The sequence below is a fragment of the Coffea arabica genome, chromosome 4c (assembly GCF_036785885.1).
Source record: "Coffea arabica cultivar ET-39 chromosome 4c, Coffea Arabica ET-39 HiFi, whole genome shotgun sequence".
In the NCBI taxonomy this organism is placed as follows: Eukaryota; Viridiplantae; Streptophyta; class Magnoliopsida; order Gentianales; family Rubiaceae; genus Coffea; species Coffea arabica.
In genome coordinates this window covers 146,445-166,326 of record NC_092316.1, presented here as the reverse complement: position 1 = coordinate 166,326, position 19,882 = coordinate 146,445, and the positions used below count along the sequence as shown (strand labels likewise).

The 19,882-nt window shown below is 38.4% G+C and overlaps 3 protein-coding genes and 1 long non-coding RNA gene across 6 annotated transcripts; 2 read left to right on the top strand and 2 right to left on the bottom strand.

Annotated features, from left to right (window-relative positions):
* Nucleotides 1-14: 14 nt before the first annotated feature.
* On the bottom strand, nt 15-941 carry LOC113740312 (uncharacterized). The gene is made up of 2 exons (XR_003460425.2): nt 478-941; nt 15-252 (listed from the first exon to the last, which is right to left on the bottom strand). It is a non-coding gene; the product is annotated as an uncharacterized lncRNA (long non-coding RNA).
* A 985-nt stretch (nt 942-1,926) lies between these two features.
* LOC113739580 (7-dehydrocholesterol reductase-like) lies at nt 1,927-6,671 on the top strand. The gene is made up of 13 exons (XM_072045133.1): nt 1,927-2,158; nt 2,634-2,856; nt 3,256-3,311; nt 3,481-3,583; nt 3,674-3,739; nt 4,039-4,152; nt 4,517-4,643; nt 4,793-4,893; nt 5,220-5,345; nt 5,470-5,534; nt 5,843-5,924; nt 6,088-6,170; nt 6,475-6,671. The coding sequence occupies exons 1-13, from the start codon at nt 2,070-2,072 to the stop codon at nt 6,539-6,541; spliced, it is 1,302 nt and encodes a 433-aa protein (XP_071901234.1). The 5' UTR covers nt 1,927-2,069; the 3' UTR covers nt 6,542-6,671.
* Nucleotides 6,672-7,259: 588 nt separating this feature from the next.
* LOC140005047 (uncharacterized) lies at nt 7,260-9,373 on the top strand. 3 transcript variants are annotated; one of them, XM_072045135.1, is made up of 3 exons: nt 7,260-7,526; nt 7,710-7,938; nt 8,980-9,373. In XM_072045135.1, exons 2-3 carry the CDS (start codon nt 7,728-7,730, stop codon nt 9,240-9,242), a joined length of 474 nt encoding a protein of 157 aa, XP_071901236.1. In that variant the 5' UTR covers nt 7,260-7,526; nt 7,710-7,727; the 3' UTR covers nt 9,243-9,373. The 3 variants fall into 3 exon arrangements, with proteins under 3 accessions (XP_071901236.1, XP_071901237.1, XP_071901235.1); XM_072045136.1 differs by having other exon boundaries at nt 7,431-7,526; nt 7,705-7,938; XM_072045134.1 differs by lacking the exon at nt 7,260-7,526 and having other exon boundaries at nt 7,586-7,938.
* An 897-nt stretch (nt 9,374-10,270) lies between these two features.
* Nucleotides 10,271-18,921, bottom strand: LOC113739578 (V-type proton ATPase catalytic subunit A). Its single transcript, XM_072045132.1, has 20 exons — nt 18,445-18,921; nt 17,376-17,502; nt 17,079-17,134; nt 16,878-16,934; nt 16,650-16,761; nt 16,496-16,533; nt 16,293-16,394; nt 15,093-15,149; nt 14,921-14,992; nt 14,722-14,823; nt 14,506-14,568; nt 14,280-14,412; nt 13,793-13,899; nt 12,575-12,769; nt 12,395-12,481; nt 12,183-12,287; nt 11,637-11,734; nt 11,477-11,555; nt 10,879-10,967; nt 10,271-10,766 (listed from the first exon to the last, which is right to left on the bottom strand). Exons 1-20 carry the CDS (start codon nt 18,520-18,522, stop codon nt 10,652-10,654), a joined length of 1,872 nt encoding a protein of 623 aa, XP_071901233.1. The 5' UTR covers nt 18,523-18,921; the 3' UTR covers nt 10,271-10,651.
* Nucleotides 18,922-19,882: the final 961 nt, after the last annotated feature.

Here is a 19,882-nt window from a genome sequence, read left to right as displayed (position 1 = left end):
GTACACACAATGAATTTGATGAAGAAAAATGGCAAATCGGTTAGAGTTAAATTTCAGTTTGCATGAACAAGATAGATAGTTTTGCTACAATGATTCAAGCGGCATGTCAGAAAGCAGCGTATACGCCTTGCATAAAAGACCTGGCGTTAGAATTGAATGCAGCATTTCAAGCTTGGGGATGTTAAAACTTGAGCGGGAAGTCAGAGACACAAGGAACAATGCCTGCAACATTTGAGCACCAACCATTCTAACCTGCGTTATACAAATTGGCAGATGAGCTAACTGAATGGAAAACGACGAGTTGGGTTCTGTATAAAAAAAAAAAAAGAGAAGTGCCTCCTAGTTCTGCAAACGGGGAAAGATTATTTGAAAAGTTGGAATGACAACTTTTACCGGACGGGGAAAAGGGAAGGGAGGTAGTTTTTGAGAGTGATCAGTTGATGACTTAATTCAGAGCATGGGAGACGGAGAGCTTACAAGTCTTTGAGACATGAGCTTTTAGAATCGTGCCCCGTGTGGGCCTGGTAATCCAAGGAAAAAGCCAACGGAGCTGCTGCAGCTGGCTGCAGCAATGGATCAGACGGGTTTGTGTGTAGGAGGAGGCGGCTTTCAAAGGATGAATGGGTGGAGAGAGGGGGTGAAAAGGGCGGCGTTGGAGTGGGAGATGAAGAGAAGCAGTTGTACTTGTGATGACCAGGTCCTACACTGACTGGGAGAGGGGTTGGTGGAGTTGGCGGAGATGATGATGATGATGATGGATCAGAAAAACATGGCTGGGTGGTGGTGCTGCTGCCCATTTTTATTCCTCCTCCTTTGCCTTTGCAACAAACTAAAGAAGATACTACCTAACTGTTGATAATACAGAGTTAATACATCATTGAGAGATGATAGAAGTTTTGTTTTTGCAACGGAGAAGCGATGATGTTTTTGGGGGGGGGGGGGGGGGGGACTGGGAGATGTGAACTGCAGGTATGACCAAACAAACGGTCACACAGGCAATAGCAGCCAGCCAGTGCCAGGCCAACCATTCCAAACCAACAACTTAACTTAACTAGTGGGAGTGTTAAGTTTTGACTGTTCAAAACTTGAGAGTGTACTTCATCTTCTTCTGGTAATTCAATTCACGGATACTACTTTCTTCCCTTTAGTTTAGGGGCCGGGGCCGCAAAGAAAAGACCGTCCCTGATTCTATGGAAAAATCGTCTCTTCTTTATTTGTGATTATCCTCATTAAGCAATTGTCTCCCTTCCTTTCCTGGTCTTGAAGAGGAAGGGAACTTTTAATAAATAAATTAAAAAAAAAAAAAAACACACACACACACACACACACGCACACTGTACCATCCATCAAAGCTTTGAGAAAACGGAGTTATGAATGATGCTGCTCTCATGTCTACAAGAAGAATAACACGTTTGCCTTTTGATGCATGAATAAATAAGTAAATAAATTACCCAATTTGAGGTGCAAGTCGCAATAGAATCCGACTGAAACATATATGGACGTGGGGTGGGCTGGGCCTTGCCTTTGTGCAAGCCTCACATTGGGGGTCTGTACCTTGATGAGTTGTGGGCTAATGTAACTAAAGCTGGACAGTGGCAGAAACGAGAGAGCAGAAAAGGCCCAACAAAAGGATAGGAAAGACGGAGGATTGAGACAGCTGGTGACATGAGGCTATTCTAGTCTTGTCCCTCTGAGTGGGTCTTCTCAGTCTAGCAGCACAAACTACAAAAGCATCTGCTCATCTCTCTCCGTCTCAGCTCTGTGATTTCTTCGTGGACTCTTTGAGTCAACCGAACCGAAAGAAAAGAAAAAAATATATATATACATATAGAGTGGATTTGAGAGAAGCAAGCAGCTCTTATTTCTTTCTTTCTTTCTTCTTAGTTAGTACTTAGTATTGTTGATTCTCTCATATGTTTTTTTTTTTTTTTTTTTCTAATCAATATCATCAATAAATCAATCAGACTCCAGAATAAGTAGGAGAACAAGAAGGAAAGAAGTGCCCTCTGTCCTCTCTGAGAGTGCCAAAGTTGTAGGCAGTTTTGAGAGAGAGAGAGAAGAAGAAAGAAATGGGGGAGAGTATGGCGCACTCACCCTTGGTCACCTATGTCTCCGTGCTCTCTTTACTTACTCTCTGCCCTCCCTTCGTTATTCTCCTGTAAGTTCCCAAACCTTCTCTCTCATTTCTGTACTGTCAAATCTACATCTTCCCTTTCTCTCTTCATCTTTTTATCGACCTACGTACATCAAATCTCCCTTCGCTTTCCCTATGCAATAGATAGGATGCAATTGGGATTTGGGACTTGTGTTTTGCTTTACCTTTGTTAGTATACATATAAAGATTTATTGATCTTTATCAGAATTCGTAGATTCTTTTTGACATCTTCGACTATCAGTATGACTCGCTCCTCCTTTTTAAGCATGTGATAACAGACTACATAACCATTGCCATTTATCGAGAATAATGCACATGTGCAAGACTGGTTTAATCCATATGTTCCCTCTTTACTTACCTGTTCCCGGAATTTCTTCCTTTTGCTTCGCTTGCTTCATGTTGTTTGTACCCTTCGTTTCGAGTATTCCCCCACTCAAACGTATGCTATTTCATATATTTGTACATTTAACTACCGCAGATGGTACACCATGGTACATGCGGACGGATCTGTATTGCAAACTGCCAATTACTTGAGAGACCATGGCATCCAGGGCCTCCTTCAGATTTGGCCCAAACCCACTACCACTGCTTGGAAGATCATTGCTTTTTATGCTGCATTTGAGGCTGCACTTCAGCTGTTTTTACCTGGCAAAAGGGTCGAGGGTCCAACTTCTCCTTCTGGTAATAGGCCTGTCTATAAGGTACTACCGGCATTTTTTGGACTTTCTATACTTAGGGGTGCTTTCTTTTGTTTATTTCGTTTCACCTTATTTAGATTCTGATTTTGCATAATCAGCTTTTTCTTTTTTAATAAAAAAGTGTTCTCCTTTGCTTTTGGACCTAGATTTTTCACTAAGGAAAAAAAAAGCTAAAATCTGAATTCTACTCAAGAGTAGCTTGTGCTGATTCTGATTAATTAGCTTTTTTGTAAAATCTACAACAACCGAGAATAGGCCCTTCCTCCTGTACTTTTTATCACATGCTTTGTTTTGCAAAATAATTGACTGCACGATTGTGACTTGCTCTATACTACGCACTAACATTTCAGCTCTATCTAGTTGACTAGTTTAGTCTGCTCAAATATTATTCTTCACTTGCAGGCAAATGGCTTGCAAGCTTATGCTGTCACATTGGTTACATATCTTGGCCTTTGGTGGTAAGGTTTTTCTTCTTCTGGTGTATTGAAATGAATCAGTTGCTCTCACTATTTGCTATTTTATGTTTCTTTTGTTTTTCTTCTTTTTCCTTCTCCATTCAACCAATGGCAACTTATGAATGAACACTAACTGTTTTGCTTCTACATTTACCTCTTTATTGATCCTCAGGTTTGGGATATTCAACCCTGTAATTGTCTATGACCATCTAGGAGAAATATTTTCGGCCCTCATCTTCGGAAGTTTAATCTTTTGCTTGTTTTTGTACATCAAAGTGGGTACTGCAATCATGCTAAGCATTTTTTTTATTATTCTTTATATAGGCATATTTACATTTTTCTGATTCATGGTTCATGTGTTGAAGGGTCATGTTGCTCCGTCTTCTACTGATTCTGGATCATCAGGGAACATCATAATCGACTTCTATTGGGTGAGCATCTTTAAAAATTGATCATTTTTGTGGTTAATAATCTAATTGATCTTACCCCTTCAATGAACTTTTCCTTGGCATTGTGGGCAGTGACCTATTTATTGTTCATGTTTGTTGTATACGCCTTGTGTAATAATAATGTGCATTCCACCAGGACAAAACACCGCCCTTCCCCACACCCCACCTAAAAGGAAAAAACAAATAAACAAAAAAAAAAATGTGCAACTTTCAATCTTCTCAATGGAGTGTCAAATGATGTGATATTTGAGCAACCACATTCAAAGTTGAGAATGTTGCAGGGAATGGAGCTCTATCCTCGCATTGGCAAGAACTTTGATATAAAAGTCTTTACAAACTGCAGATTTGGAATGATGTCCTGGGCAGTTCTTTCTCTTACATACTGCATAAAGCAGGTATTTCTCTAGCATTTACTGCCAAATATTATTAATGGACTTTGGCTATCTATTGGTGATTCTTACTTCTTCTAATGTCTCTTGGACTTTTACAATCAGCATTCTTCCATCTACCAAAGAAGATACATGAAACACCTCCTACTTCCTGGTTGCTAAGGCACAGGGACCCCATTGGGTTCTCAATATGCCACCTAAAACTAAGAAATACCCTGTATTTTATTTGTTTTGAACCTTTTGATCTGTGGCCACCCATATGTTTTGTGAAAATTGATGTTGTCAGTTTAACAACCAAATTGAAGTATCTGAAGTTTCAAAGTTGTTTGTTTTGGTTAATCGGTTCTAATTATGTCTCTGTACCTTCCAGTATGAAACCTACGGGAGGGTTGCTGATTCTATGCTTGTCAACACTACATTAATGTTGGTGTATGTTACCAAGTTTTTCTGGTGGGAAGCTGGATACTGGAATACAATGGATATTGCACACGATAGAGGTTTGTAGCTCCACCTTTTCAATTTTGTATTTTCTGGCTTCTATTCTTGCTGCCTTTTCTTTAGTTTGTATCTTAACTGTGTTTTCTCCTCCGCCTATTGCTATTGATGATCGAGTCACTCTTTTGGCAATTCCATTGTGTTGTGGCAGCTGGTTTTTATATTTGCTGGGGATGCTTGGTGTGGGTCCCGTCAGTATATACTTCCCCTGGCATGTACCTAGTCAATCATCCCGTCAATCTTGGTGTTCAGGTACTATTGCTTCAAAGAATGTTGCATGCTGTTAAGTATGATGTGTATTCAATGGGGAGATAAATTGATTTTTTCAATTTAGCTGTAGTGGTGGTATTATTTAGCTTCAAATTTGGCCCTTTGCTTTTTGTGCATAACGTTGCAATGGAGCTTCCATGATAGACAAAGCATCCAAGTTCCTGGATGTTAGGTCAATAGACAAATGGTAACAAAATTGAGAAAAACACGGTGCTGATGTTAATAATTAGTAAATAATAATCCGCTTATGTTTCCTGTTGTCTTATATATTTCTCACAAGGATGATTTTTTTTTTTTTACCCTGTCAGCTTGCTCTTTATATCCTTGTAGCTGGCATTCTTTGCATATATATCAACTATGACTGCGACAGGCAAAGACAAGAATTTCGTAGAACAAATGGCAAGTGCTTGGTTTGGGGGAAAGCCCCATCTAAGGTATGATGCATTCCATCGAGGAGTCCTGAGATTAGTACACTTTCTGTTTACCATGTCTGCTATTGCTGTCATGTAATTTTTCCTGGCTGGGGTTAAAACTTCGTTTGGTTTGTATCACCTTCAGATTGTTGCCTCGTACACTACAACTTCGAGCGAGACAAAAACCAGCCTTTTACTAACATCAGGATGGTAAGTTATTTCTGCTTGGCCCTGGGGTTAACCTTCCAATTCTGTTCATGCTGAGCTTGGTTGATGTTTGTTTAAAGATGAACATAATTTTGTTTTGTTTCAAGGTGACGAACGATCAAATGTAATTCTTCATTAAGAAATTATGATAAGTTTAATTTCCCAGCTTGTGATGTGGTGGCCTGCATTTCTTTGATCTGTGTGAGCGTGGAATATACCGGAACACTTAAATCTGGATGGACCTTGGCCAGTATCTTAGGTTAAATGACTTTGGACTTCCTCTGATATTATTAGTTGCTGTTTTTGTGCAGGTGGGGCTTATCTCGTCATTTCCATTATGTACCAGAAATATTAGCAGCTTTTTTCTGGACTGTGCCTGCTCTGTTTAGTCATGTAAGCAAGTGCGACAGACATAAGAAGTTGTAGTGCTTGACATTCTTTTTTTTTTTTTCTTCTCTCCAAAAGAAGATTTTACAAGGTCCTACCCGTGTTTGAGTGTCAGTATATTTTACAGTAAACTTCATGACCCTGCTCTTTTTTTTCTCTTCTTCTGCAGTTTCTTCCTTACTTCTATGTAGTGTTTCTCACAATCCTTCTCTTTGACCGAGCCAAAAGGGATGACGATCGATGCAGATCAAAGTAAGCTAAGATGAAATCTCTCTGTCTGTGTCTTTTGGTCTATGGGAAGTCTGTTTAATGTGTAGGACACAGAAATCTTTCGCAGATCAAAAGCAACTTTTTTGGCTTTGCACTAGTTCTTGTGCTTTTTTGATGTGTGGTTTTGAGGTCGTGCATGGAAAATTCAGTCCGTGTCCTCAATGAGTAGTAATATTACAGATGGGGTGGTTTTGTTGCATGCATGCATGCATGCTGAGTTGGGAATATTACAGATGGGATTGTGAAAACATTACGCTGAGTTTTAAGTGTGGTGGATGGTGTGCAGGTATGGGAAATACTGGAAGCTATATTGTGAGAAGGTACCGTACCGGATTGTACCCGGACTCTACTGAGTGAGGTTCTCTCTCTCTCTCTGTTAAGTATGATGTTCGGTGGCGTCTCATCAAATTGAAGCTGTAATATTATTATACAGTCTGATGGATCTTTGTCAACGCATTTTCAAGTGTTTATCTGGGGGCAGAAGGAAGTGGTTGTACTTTGTTTGTTGCCTTCTTCCTCCTTCCTTTTTCCCCCCCCCTCCCTTTTAATGTTAAAACGTCGCAGGCAGGAGTCTTCCTTCCTTTAGTAACTGTTATGAGTCCGAAGACTCGGTTTTTTTTTTTTTTTTTTTAATAAATAAATATTGGAGTTGCTGCTGCAGGCAATTGGTTTTGATCTGTTCTAATATTGGGGTGCACAGTGCACTGCACATCAATCAGTACGTAATTACTAATGATCTGTTGTTTCCTTGCACACATCAGTACGCATATACTGCCGGACCACACTCGCCATAGCCATAGGAGTTAGTAGATTGCCACTGCTGACACACACACCAAAAACCAAAAAAAAAAGGGTATAGATTTTTGATGTATGATGATGATAATGGAAGACGAAAGGAATGATAGCCCAAAGAAAAAGACAGAGCAGAAGTATCTGTTGTTGTTTGCATATGCAGAAGACAATAATAAACAAATAGTAAAAAAAAAACAAAAGAAGCACACTGTTGAGTGAATGTTTGGTGGAAGCGAAAATAATCGAAGACAAATTAGCGAAAATAGTAACAAACACAGTACCGTACCAATTGTGAATTAGCGGTCCCAGCATCTGGGCTTTCCGTCGTGGAATGCTAAAGGGAAGGGAGCCCAGCCCAGTAGGAGTCCTGTCCTCGATTTAAGTTGCTAAGTTAGGTGTGTTTCGCTTCCGACTCAAACTACAGAATACAGATCAACAACTTCCCCGCCGTCATCGCTATCCACCACTCTTCCTTTTGTCCGACCGTTCCCCCCCCCCCCCCCCTCCTCCTCCTGCCCCGTCTCAATTCCATGCAATTCAATTCGGGTATCTCGTATATTTTAGGGTTCTTTTTCTTCTTTTATTGTTGATCTTTGGATCTCCTCCCCACAAATGAAACTGATCTATTGATTGATTGTGTGGCGTTGGCGTTTGCTGTCATAACTGAAAGCTATCAATTAATTGGTTGGTTTCTTTGTGTTTTTTTTTCCTATTTTTTGGTTAGCTTAGATTGTATTGCTGTTGGATATGTCTTCTGCGTATGAGAATGTGGTCGGAGGAAAGCTGAAACTGAAGGGAAAGGCCCTAGATGTGAAGGCTGCTTCTGGGATAAGGAAGAAGAAGAATAAGAAGAACAAGCAGCTGGAGAATGACGACAAGAATCATCAATTGACTGAACATTTCGACGACGACCAAGAGACCGCCGCTGCTGCCAAGGATAATGACCTGCTTTCAGCTGGTTAGTTACTACCCCTTCCCTCCTATTTTTGTGCCTTGTCAAAAGGGATTTCTATTCAAGATGCTAGCCATCTCTTATTCACTTCATTTTGTTGGTCCGGAATCCGAAGTTCAACTTCTCCGGGTATTTTAGCTTACCGTCGCTATAGCCGCCCTTGCTACTTGCTAGTCTCTTCTGTCCTCTGCATGGTAGTAATCAAATCATCCTAACCTGGCATTGGTTTGGTTTTGATGAGGCTGGCAAAAGGACCTTTCTAGTCATGGTAAAAGGCTGTAGAAAAGTTTTTCGTATGTTCGTTTGGATTCCTTAGGAGGTGCGCTCCTATCAGTAACCTCTTTTTTTTCAATTGCCTTTGACCCTCAGAAAAAAAAAAAAAACCTTCACTTTGCACACTGGCAAATTATGCAGGGTGCTGTGGGAAACTATAGGAAAACTGTGTGTAAAACCTACTACTTTCCTATCAGATGGACACTCACAAAGAAAAAATTATTTTGGGATTCATCTTCCTTTCCACTTTCCAACACTTGTGCCTTCCAACCAAACACCATGTCATGTTAGGGGAGTCCAAGTATCGTGCAAAAAATGACTGCAACTTTCCTAGGCCTGACTGCTTGCTTAACGCATCCATACTCCGTGGAATGTATATGCATGGAAGAAGCATATTGTGCTTGTTGGTGTCATTCATCTAACACACAGTTCTATTCTGGACAGACAAGAATCACAACTTTTATTCTCTGTCACAGGAAGAGCAGCTGCCCTCCGCTGCTCAGTCTTGGGATTAGTCGTAGATTTTCATGATTAGACAGCAAAAATATAGGATTTCAAACATTATTGAAGAACGAAGCAGCCACATGGTTGGTATCCTACTAGTATATAATAACTAATGAGGATCCATTGGCTTGTGGGAAGTTTGCTATGAAGATATGATGATGATGATGATCATGAAACTGTCTGGGGCTTTTCCCCCCTTAAAATATTTTTCAGTTTCTCCACCAAAAAATGGCTCCATTAGTTCTGAAAACAGTCTCTTCCTTGATTCAGGTGGAAGTACTGAAGAATTAGCTGATCCCAGCCAAGACGAAGAAGTTGGTGATGCTAGCAAATCTGCAGGAGAAAATGTTGCTCGTTGGGATGATCATCTTACCCCGGCTGAGAGGCGTTATGTCGAGCAAAGGGCTAAAATTGACATGCATAGATTGGCTAAGACGGCCGATAAATCACACCGTGACCGAATTCAGGACTTCAATCAGTATCTAGCTAATATGAGCGAGCACTATGACATCCCTAAAGTTGGACCTGGTTGAGTACAGCAGCAGACTAATATAAGAGCTGAAAATACCATGTAGTGATAATCTTGCTTGTGAAACAATTGTCTGAAAACGAATGTTTCTTAGTTCGAGCTTCTTAATATGAAAAATCTCGCCTTCATCTTGCATTCCCAGGCAGAATACCTTTTTCTCGCAGTTATCCTGAACTAGTAGTATTCTTCTACTTTGACAACAATGTCCTGTCATAATTTACAATCCAAACAGACTCAATTTATTTCCTGATGGTTTCCAATTTTGATAAAGCCTGCGTTCTGATCTGTAACTTGACTGTTGGCCGTGCATTTGGAATTTTTGAATTTTGATTACTTATAATTAATTTGCTGTGGATACTGATTAACTGTTTGAGCATGTAATATGGGCGAGCGAGTATTAACGAGTCTTCGCCCTCCACCTCGTCTGTTTGTCGCTGGAAGGTAACTGATTTGTGGTTGCAGCAGATGTACGTTCTTTCATCGCGCACCCTGCAGACTTCAATATTTGGAAATTTCCTTCAACAAGAGTAATACACCATGAATCTCGCTGGAAGAAAGGGTAAAAAAAAAAAAAAAAAAAGAAAGAAAAGAATGATGATGTCATTTGGATTGGTGCGTTGCGGAAACACGCTTTTGAGTTGCATTAGCATGTAGCAAAGTGACAATCAAAATATGTTACAACCCAACTCACAGAAGGAATTGAATGAGCCGAATTTAGACAAGTTTTGTGCAACCCCTTTTTTTGACGGCACCGCTCCTTCATTTAACATCTCTCTTGATCGTACAACAAGGTACCGGAAATGCCGTGTGTACTGAAAAACTTTTGAGAATTGAATCGTTAGCTGCAAGCAGACGTGGCATATCTAATTTGTACAAAATACTTTTCCGCTTTCCCCTGCATCTCACCGCTAATATTGCCCCCGCCAAACCCTAGTTACCCTACCAACGCATTTTGATAGTCCAATGTTGCCATGCACGTTTCTGTCCTCTAAAGAATTATAAGAACTGTCGAAAAGTGAAAAACAGCAAAAATTGTGGAAAACGAACTTCAACCCAGCTTCGAGTCCGCAATCATTTTTATGTTACATGGCTTATTTGAACTGGTAAGAGATAAATATGGTTACAGACTGCTTATTTTGACTTGTAACTGACAAATCAACTGGCCGATATTTATACCTAAACCGATATCCTCAAAACAAAAATAGAAGCCAATGAAAAGCACAGAAATATCGAGTGAAATACAATATAGGCTAGACGAACCAATAGCGTATGGGCCAAACAGAGGGCTGACCAGGAACTCAACATATCTAATAACACTCCTCCATTGCTTAAGAAGGGCTTAGCACACCTGACCCGGAATTGAAATCATAGCAACATGGTTGATCGCTAAAACACTTTTTGCTGATGTACAGATCATCGCATTTCGTCCTCAAGGTTCCGGAAACCAGCAGTTAAATCATCACGGAGTTTCTTAAACTTTGCAATCAGAGCTTCCTCTCCTTCAGCTGGATCCTCAAATTTCTGAGACCTGCATTGTTACGAGGAAACATCATATACAAGAAACAGAAGGGACATATATTAGAACCAGAATATCTCCAGATAATTGTTTAATGAATGCCATTCATTAAAAATTTACTTACACTAAACGGTAGAATAGATCACCCAGCCGATGCTTAATAAGGGTGTAAGTAATCTTCTGGCCATCCATGCCTGCTGCTCGTTCCACCGCCTGCAACAAGAAGGTTACATGTTCAAAATCCAGATCACTACCCAAATAAATAAATAAAGGGGGTCCAGAACAGAATCTGTATTTTTTTTTTCCGTCTCCTCTTTAGTATACTTTTGATAAAAGGTGTAAAGCACCAAAATCAGCCCAACACATAAGCTCACTCAACTGACTCAAGTTAAACCCAAAAACCATAGATGAGGAATACTGTATGTGGTACTAAATTAGGACAACTCACGGGAATAACTACTCAAAAAAAATGGCCAACCCTCATTTGACAAAGTGCAGCAAAAAGCAAACAAAAAGTGAAAGCTGTTGACTCAGAAATTATACAGCTTATGAACCTTAAACTTTGTTTTTAGATGTATAGTAATTAACAGAAAACAGGAGTTGGGAAAATAAAAAACTAAAACATACAGAGAGCCTCTGAGAGGAAAGAGTGTAGCAAGCTTCAACAAAATTATCAATTAAAAGGGCAAGGACAAAGCAAGAAATGGTGCCATATACTTTACCTGATTAGCCAGACTATAGAAATGAATTATGTTGCGCATCATCCATACAGACTTGTAGAAAGGACAGAACTTATCATATCTGTCACCAAAGTTGCAAGATATTGATTAAAGCCAAGAGATTAAACCAATTAAATTGACGTGCCAATAGATAGGGACATACGGAGTAAATGCATTCTGTGCAAGGTAGTCCTCCCTCAAAAGCTTTGCTGTCTCCAACGTAATTTTATCTGTTTCAGCCAAAGCATCCTTTCCAACAAGCTGTACAAAAATGCTGAGGCTAAATAACAGCCATACAAGACAAAGCCTATTAAGTCATTTAGTTCCTCCTATTCTTATTTAATTAATTTTGTTCTGCACATATTAACTTGGACAATATGCATATCCTCCCCCATTAATTATCTCTTGCAAAAGAAAACACCCAATGGCAGTGTCTGAACAGAAAGGATGCCAAGACTCCACCATACAATTTGCCATGCTTCATACCAGGATCAGCTCAAAGCCCAAACACAAAACGTGAGAGAGAGAGAGAGATGAAACAATAAGCAGCGCGTAAATTTGACTATTTGCTCTTTGATTGGACAATGTTGTGTGCCTTGTACAAAAATCTTATCCTCTTACTTTGATCCCTTGAGAACACAAAGTACAGAAAAAATGCTATTCCTTCCAAATTTTATCTCAAGGTGGGTGAAACCAACAAATCACATACCTGCACAATTTCATTCAAGTCATCCTCCCTTTGCAGCACCTCACGAGCTTTAGTCCTGATGTCAATAAAATCCGAATCGAACTTCTCGTAGAAGGACTCCAGTGCCTGGGAACCCAGTCAGAGAGCATCAGCATTTTGATCACGAGTAGAAAGATAACAAAAGTAGGCAAAATACACAATTCAAAGCAGACTTAAATATGTTGAGAACACACCCCTGAGTACTTCGAGTACGATATAAGCCAATTGACAGAAGGGAAATGCTTTCTTTGGGCCAATTTCTTGTCGAGACCCCAGAAAACCTGACCAATGACAAATTTATACAACAGCATAGTTAAAAAAGAAGGATTATTCTTTATGAATATATGGAAGTAGTAGTTCTGTAAACAGATCACCTGGACAATGCTGAGGGTAGCAGATGTGACAGGATCTGAGAAGTCTCCTCCTGGAGGAGAAACAGCACCAACAATCGTCACACTCCCAGTTCTTTCTGGGCCACCAAGGCATTTAACTTTTCCAGCACGCTCATAGAAGGATGCCAAACGAGCTGCTAGATAAGCAGGATATCCACTATCCGCAGGCATTTCTGCCTATAATGGACAAAAAGTACAGGTCAGCACAAAGTAGACTCTAAACATACGTCTGACCATTCATATTACCAACATTGCCCATTCTGTTGATATGGAGTGACGACTTTGCACGTTTGGCAACCATAATTTAAATAACTTATTACAGACTTGACAAGGAATTCCATCAAATTCAAACTAGAAACACAAAATTCAGAGCTAAAGTTTTCAAACTGTTCAACAACTAAGCACCAAAAAGATGGGACCAAAAAGTAGTTCATCTAACAATAAGAATTTTTACATCAACAAATTTAAGAACCAGTCAACTAATAGCAATAAAACTCCCAGGAACTATTTTTGATTAGGGGGAAAATTATTATGGTCACATAGATTAAAAATGGAGAGAGCGCGCTAAAATGTAACATTTAAGACTTATGCGGTCTGACGAGTGGGAACTATCACAAGTGAAACTATCCTTGCCTTAAGATAGATGCACTACGATCCCAGTTCAGGAAAGGTATCTTCTAACCTCAACATTCCATTAAAATAAATTGAAGTTAAAAATGCCCTTCCAGTCCAAATATAACAAGCTAAACCAAATTTTCCTCTCAGGAGGTCGAAGACTTTCCAGTTGCAAATATTTTAACGCCTCTCCATCTCAAAAGGTTTGAGCATGTCATGAATAAGTAAAGAATCAGGATGACAAGATGAATGATTAATCTCATTCTCTGCGCACAAATCATTGCAGAAGTTGCTTAAGAAGGGGAATGGAGAAACACGTTGAGGCAAATTGCTGATATGATGTAATGTCACACTTGATGCTTTTAATACAAGCAAATACGGTTATAATGACTACCTCAATAACAAGGTAATTTAAGCAATTACATTATGATCTTTAAAATCGCGCAAAGACACAAATACCAATTCTGACATCACCTTATACAGCACTGAAAGATATTGCAGGAAAGCAAGTATGAAAAGTGAATTGCATAGAAGTTTTTACAAATGAACTACATGCCATAGCAGAACCAGGATGGAAACAATTACCAGACGCCCAGAAATCTCACGCAATGCTTCAGCCCAACGGGATGTTGAATCTGCCATCATACTGACATTGTACCCCATATCTCTGAAATACTCAGCTATAGTGATCCCTGCAAATTGACATTTATAAAATTTGAGGAATTGACAAAGATAAGGGACATTTATTGTGCTTTACAGCAAGAGGCATTAAAAAAATATGCAGAGGGTCAAAGCAACAAAGAGTAACAGCAACCTATTGAAAGCATGGCCCACTTACCCTTCAGCACCTGGAACACAATCAGGTTAACAAGCTAACATGCTACCTTACTTCAGAGGAAAAATGACTAACACAAAAAGCAACTAATCCATAAAATGACTACCATTGACTCTAATGTACTGCACTTTGAACCTTCCATTTTCAATGAAAATGGATTTTGTGCTTCCTGGAAGTAGTACTTTAACTTTTTTTGGGAGTTGGAATTGACAATAGAACATTTAGTGACCAATTTACCTGTATAAATTGATGCCTCACGAGCTGCCACTGGCATATTTGATGTGTTCGCCACAAGTGTAGTACGTTTCATGACAGATTCCTCACGACCATCCGGCAGCGTCATTGTCAATTGAGGGAAATCCATAAGCACCTGGATTTGGGAATTTTCATTCAAATAAATTCAGAAATAAAATAGAATAATGAACCCAGCAAGCATGAATTACAGATACCCGTACAGCCATACCTCTGCCATTTCATTTCCTCTTTCCCCACAACCAACATAAACAACAGTGTCGGAGTTAGAGTACTGCATCCATAAGTAACCAGAAAATAGAAGAATCAAAATTAGTTTACTACTTTCCCAGAACAAAGTCAGCTTACTAATTGCACAAATTTTTCTAGCATCCTCCATTCCCTACATCACAATGGGAAATTCCAATATATAACTCCAGAAGATTACCTTGGAAAGGGCCTGACTAATGACTGTTTTTCCACAGCCAAATGCACCAGGAATGGCACAAGTACCACCCAGCACTGAGGGGAACAGGGCATCAAGAACTCTCTGACACAACAGAATGCTATTTAGAAACAGCAGATTTGCTAGGACTTGCAAACAAATGAACAGTGTGAAAACATGATTTATTTGACAGATCAACTACCTGCCCTGTAAGAAGAGGAGTATCAGCAGCAAGCTTTTCAGCAACAGGTCTAGGTGTTCGCACAGGCCAAGTCTGCAGTTTCCCAAGAAACAATTGTCAGATGCTTTTTTCATAGTGCAACAAACATCACATATAACCCAAAAATTATCTATAAACTGGAATGTGTGCCAACCTGGAGCATGGTATATTGCTTTTTGACTCCTTGAAACTCAAGCTCAAGAACAGTATCCTGCATGTTGATGAAAACACTCAGTGCAAGAAGTTAACAAACAAAATGGATCACAATGGATTATATTGACCTCAGGCCTGAGAGTATTGATGCTAACAACTAACAAGTAGGTTCGGATGCATGACTTATGAAAATATACAGCATATTTTCAACAGTAATAGACAGTGTAATGCTCCCTCATCCCATTCTTAAACCATGCTTTGCTTTTTTGTCTGACCCAAAATTCTGGCATTGCCCATAGCAGTAGATGCATTTTCCAGCAATTTACAATTTATCCCTCAGGTAAAGGTTTATCTCCCTTCTTGTTAGGACACCATAAAACCTCATTGTCTATGAATTGCAATTTTTCAACATCATACAATCATCTACAAGCGTTAACCGTGTTAGCCAAAAAAGTTTTTGGAGATGTCTTTACACAGAGTTCCCATTACGTTATACTATTCCACAAGATTCAAGCAATCGGCAAAGCTTAACCTAGAAAGCAAGGACAATATTTGAAGATTGAAACTTAAAATGTAAAATAAGTTCCACTATTCTTCCCAGAAGAACAACCAACATTAGAGCCAGCAATAAATTACAAATTTCTGCTTTTCAACACAAGAAAACAACACATCAACTAGCAAATACTTGCTCCAAACCAATCCAGAAAATGACAAAAAAAAAAAAGTTTTCAAACATACCTGGTAGATAAAGAGAGAGTATGTCACAATCTAATGATAAACCTTACTAAGCACTTCCTTCACAATTCCAACTAGTTAATTACATACTTTCATTGTCTAAGAGTTTTTCAATCAAAACTAAATGCCTTTCCAGTTCTAAGGAAGACAGAATGCCAAAATGACAACTTCAAAGCATGATCTAATCACAATCACAGGATGGTTGATACTGTGGCAAAATACAGGCAGTAATATACTAACAAATAATTAAAGTTGATGATCCAAAGAATGCATTACATGTCCTTTTGAACCAAAAGTTAGCGTCTGTGTCTTGTACTAAGTCTGAGGAGAAAATAGGAGGCACATCAACTCAAGAATGCAAATGCATAAGCTGTTGGACACAGTGCTTTTGAATACTATTCGCATTACTCCACTCATGCAATTAACTGGATGATGTTAGCATAATAATGGACTTGATTGAACAAACCTTCAACGAGTATTGACCAGCTGGTGCAATATAGGTTATCTTTCCCATAGCATCAGGAGGAAGAGCAACATGATGTTGCATCAAAGTGTTTTCGAAGACAGTCTACACACAAGATTGATCAAGCAGTAAGTCAAGTTAAAATACAATGGATGCTTATAGAACGGTTGTCCATTCCACGCTTAAATAAGTCATTTCATACTTACAGCATACAAGTCTCCATTTGTTAAAAGATCCCCCTCACCTGCCATGAAATGATGATACATTGACAAGAATCACAATTTGTCTCTCTCAGTCACATTAAGGTATAAACCATTACAATGCAGCCTAAATATCTAAACTTAAATACTCTAAGCATACCTATTTTCTTAGGTTCAAAATCCCAAAGTGTGTCTTTGTCAAGTGCTGGCACAGACACACCACGAGGAATATATACATCACCAGACTTTAGCGCAATGGCCTTCAAAGGCCTCTGGATGGAGCAATTAAAGGATGAAAAGGGATTATCATCTGAAACTAATCTAAGAAAGCTTCTACATGAACTTCATGAGCTCTTAGATTTAAGAGGGAAAACAATGATCCACAGACCTGAATACCATCAAAGATGTTGCCTAATATTCCAGGTCCAAGTTCGACAGATAGGGGCTGTAAAAGAAATCAAGAATTCCACAAAAGAATGTTTAAAAGAATTCACATTTGAACAATAGCTGTAATGTTTAATAGACAATTTCCTCAAAAGAGAAAAAAAAAAAAAAAAAGAATAACACAGAGAATAATGTAAGTAACAACCTTGTGCGTCCGTAAGACAGGATCATTCACCATCAACCCAGCTGTTTCCTCGTACACTGCAACAGAGACATACAAAGATCTTATTGTAAATATCAAGCTCCTAAGTTCATTCCATAAAACACTGAAAAATAGCAGGAACCATCTTATTTCTTCTTTTTAAAATTTTTCTTTTTCTGGTTTCAAAAATAGAAGTAAGACATTTACAATTTTGTCCGGAAAATACAAGCCAAAGTTTAGGTATAGAGGGAAGATTCACCCTCAAAAAGGAGAGAGAACTCCCAGGAAATGATAAACTACCTTGTATTGTGGCAGAATCTCCTTCCAAACGGATAATTTCCCCAATAAGATTGTCATGTCCAACACGAACCAGTTCATACATAGCAGCCCCAGCCATTCCATCTGCTACGACCACTGGTCCTGATACCTATTCAGGAAAAACAAATGCAAAAGAGCATTACCATCAGTTGTCAGTAAAAGTTTCCCCTATTCTGGTAGCTTTGACTTTGTTACAGAAAAAAAAAAGAGATTACCAAAAAAGAATACAAAAAGGAACTCATTTTTTAACATCTTAGCACCAGATATAACATGGATGCTGTTCAATGAAAATGCAAAAAGCATCCACACTCTTAAGTAGTAGGAAAGCCAACAATATGCAGTAACGAAATTCAATCTGCTGAAATGCCATTGAATGCTTCCTAGCATTTAGAGCAGACATAAGACAGTGAAAAAAGGAAAGGGTAGGTAACACCCCAAAAAAAAAAAATGGAGGAAGTTGAGTAAGTAAAACTGATCTGCGCTACAGAAACTAATACATATGGAAACTAACAGTTTGAATCCTAATTGACCTCCAACAATTGAACGAGCAAGACAGAAGTAAGATGAACAAATTTAGACATTTCTCGGAGCTATCCGAAAAGCAGCTGCTGCCAGTATTCTGATGCCAACATAGCCGATCAGTATTCTGATTGCAGATACCGACAATAGCATTTAAAACCGAGCAAAAGACAGAAATGCCACTTTACAACAGAGAAATAAACCAAATACAATTAGATCAGAGTCTCGGAGCACAGAATCGGAAACGACAAGCAAATATCGTAGCAAGCGATGCGCATAAACAAGTTAAAATAATGGCTTTCAGAATAAAGATCATGGAAAGATGGAGCCAGAAATAACTACTAAGTATCCAATGGAATATATACAGGGAAAATCAAATTCTCCCAGTATACAAATGTATACGCTATTCCGCTGAGGAGATTGAGAAATTGGATCCTATTGAGCTTGTCAGAAAATATAAGAGAAGACAAAACAAAAAAATAGAAGAAGTAGTAGTAGAAGAGGATATAGATTGAAGGAAGATGAAGGGGACCTTGCGGACGTAACCGTACTCGCTCTCCTTCTCGGCATCTTCGAAGGTTGTGAGAGGTCCTCCGTACAACGACGGCATCTTTCTGTCTGGCAGATCGGAGACGGAGAAAATATGCTCGTGTCTCTAGGTGTATATGAAATCTTATGTGTAGAATTGTGCGAGTGAAAGATACGTGACTGAGGTGAATCTCGCTCCCAAGACCCGATCGGCGATGGAACTCCAACCGATATCTTCCGATTTGGGGTGTAAAAAAAATGAGGAGCGAAAGTTTTTTTGCCCTTTTTTTTTGGACAGGGGTTGGGGGGAGGAGGGGTTTGTTTGGCAATGTTTCTGTGATGCCTCACAGATGCAAAAGGACCAAAACTGACAGAAATCAAATTTTTTTTCCAAACGATAAAACTGACAGTAATCAATTGAATTGAGGTTTTTGCCAAAAAAAAAAAATTGAATTGAGGTGAGAGACGACTGATGACACTTGGAAAAAATTACTCCAGTGGAGAGGAGAAGAGAACGTGAACTTGGTGATTTTCTTTTTCTGGTCAAAACTGCCCCTTGTAGTTGGCATAATTACACACCTACCCCCAAACAGAATACAAACTAGCAGTATTACTAACTTGTAAGTATATAAAATTTTCCTTTTCTTTTCTGAAATTTTTATAAAAAAATATACAGCAATATATATAAAATAAAAATATGATTAAAAAATATGTATAAAAAAAATATTAAAAAAAAATTTTAAATGACTTTCCAAACATTGCAGTCCACTTTCTTATTTTGACTGACATTATCTAAAATGTAATTCATACTATACAAAAAAAAAATCAAAATTCCTTGTATAAAGTAATAAATAGCAAAGCAAGAATAAACAAAATATGTAAACAAATGTAATGCTCAATAATAGATTTCAAGATAATTAAGTCAATTTTACATATTTTTTATTTTGACATCTAATTATTGATTGCACTAAACATTGGAAATGGGACCAACATTTCATTTTGAAATGCATACAAGACATTTATATGAAATATATATTTTTTTTCATGTCATTCTGAGTAGAAAAAGCCATTTTGAGTGGAAAGACATGTTTAGATGATTTATTTGAAATTATTATTATAACACTTTTTGTGATATGATATATGTGAGATAAAAATATAATTAAAATTTATAAAATAAATTATTTTTTCTCAAATCATCTCAATCCAAACACATTTAAGATTGTTCTTATTACTAGTTTTTTTTTTTTTTTTAATCAGCAATGATTGAAGCTAAGAGAAAAGTCAACATCTATTACACTTTTGTGTTGAATTCATTTTCACGACCAAGAAAAGAAAGCAAATAAATGACGGAACCAAAAGGTAAGTCATTAAGAATGCCGTAATGATCCAAACACGTGTCCGACTTCATATCATACAATCTCATGCGAGGTCAATAGTTTCCT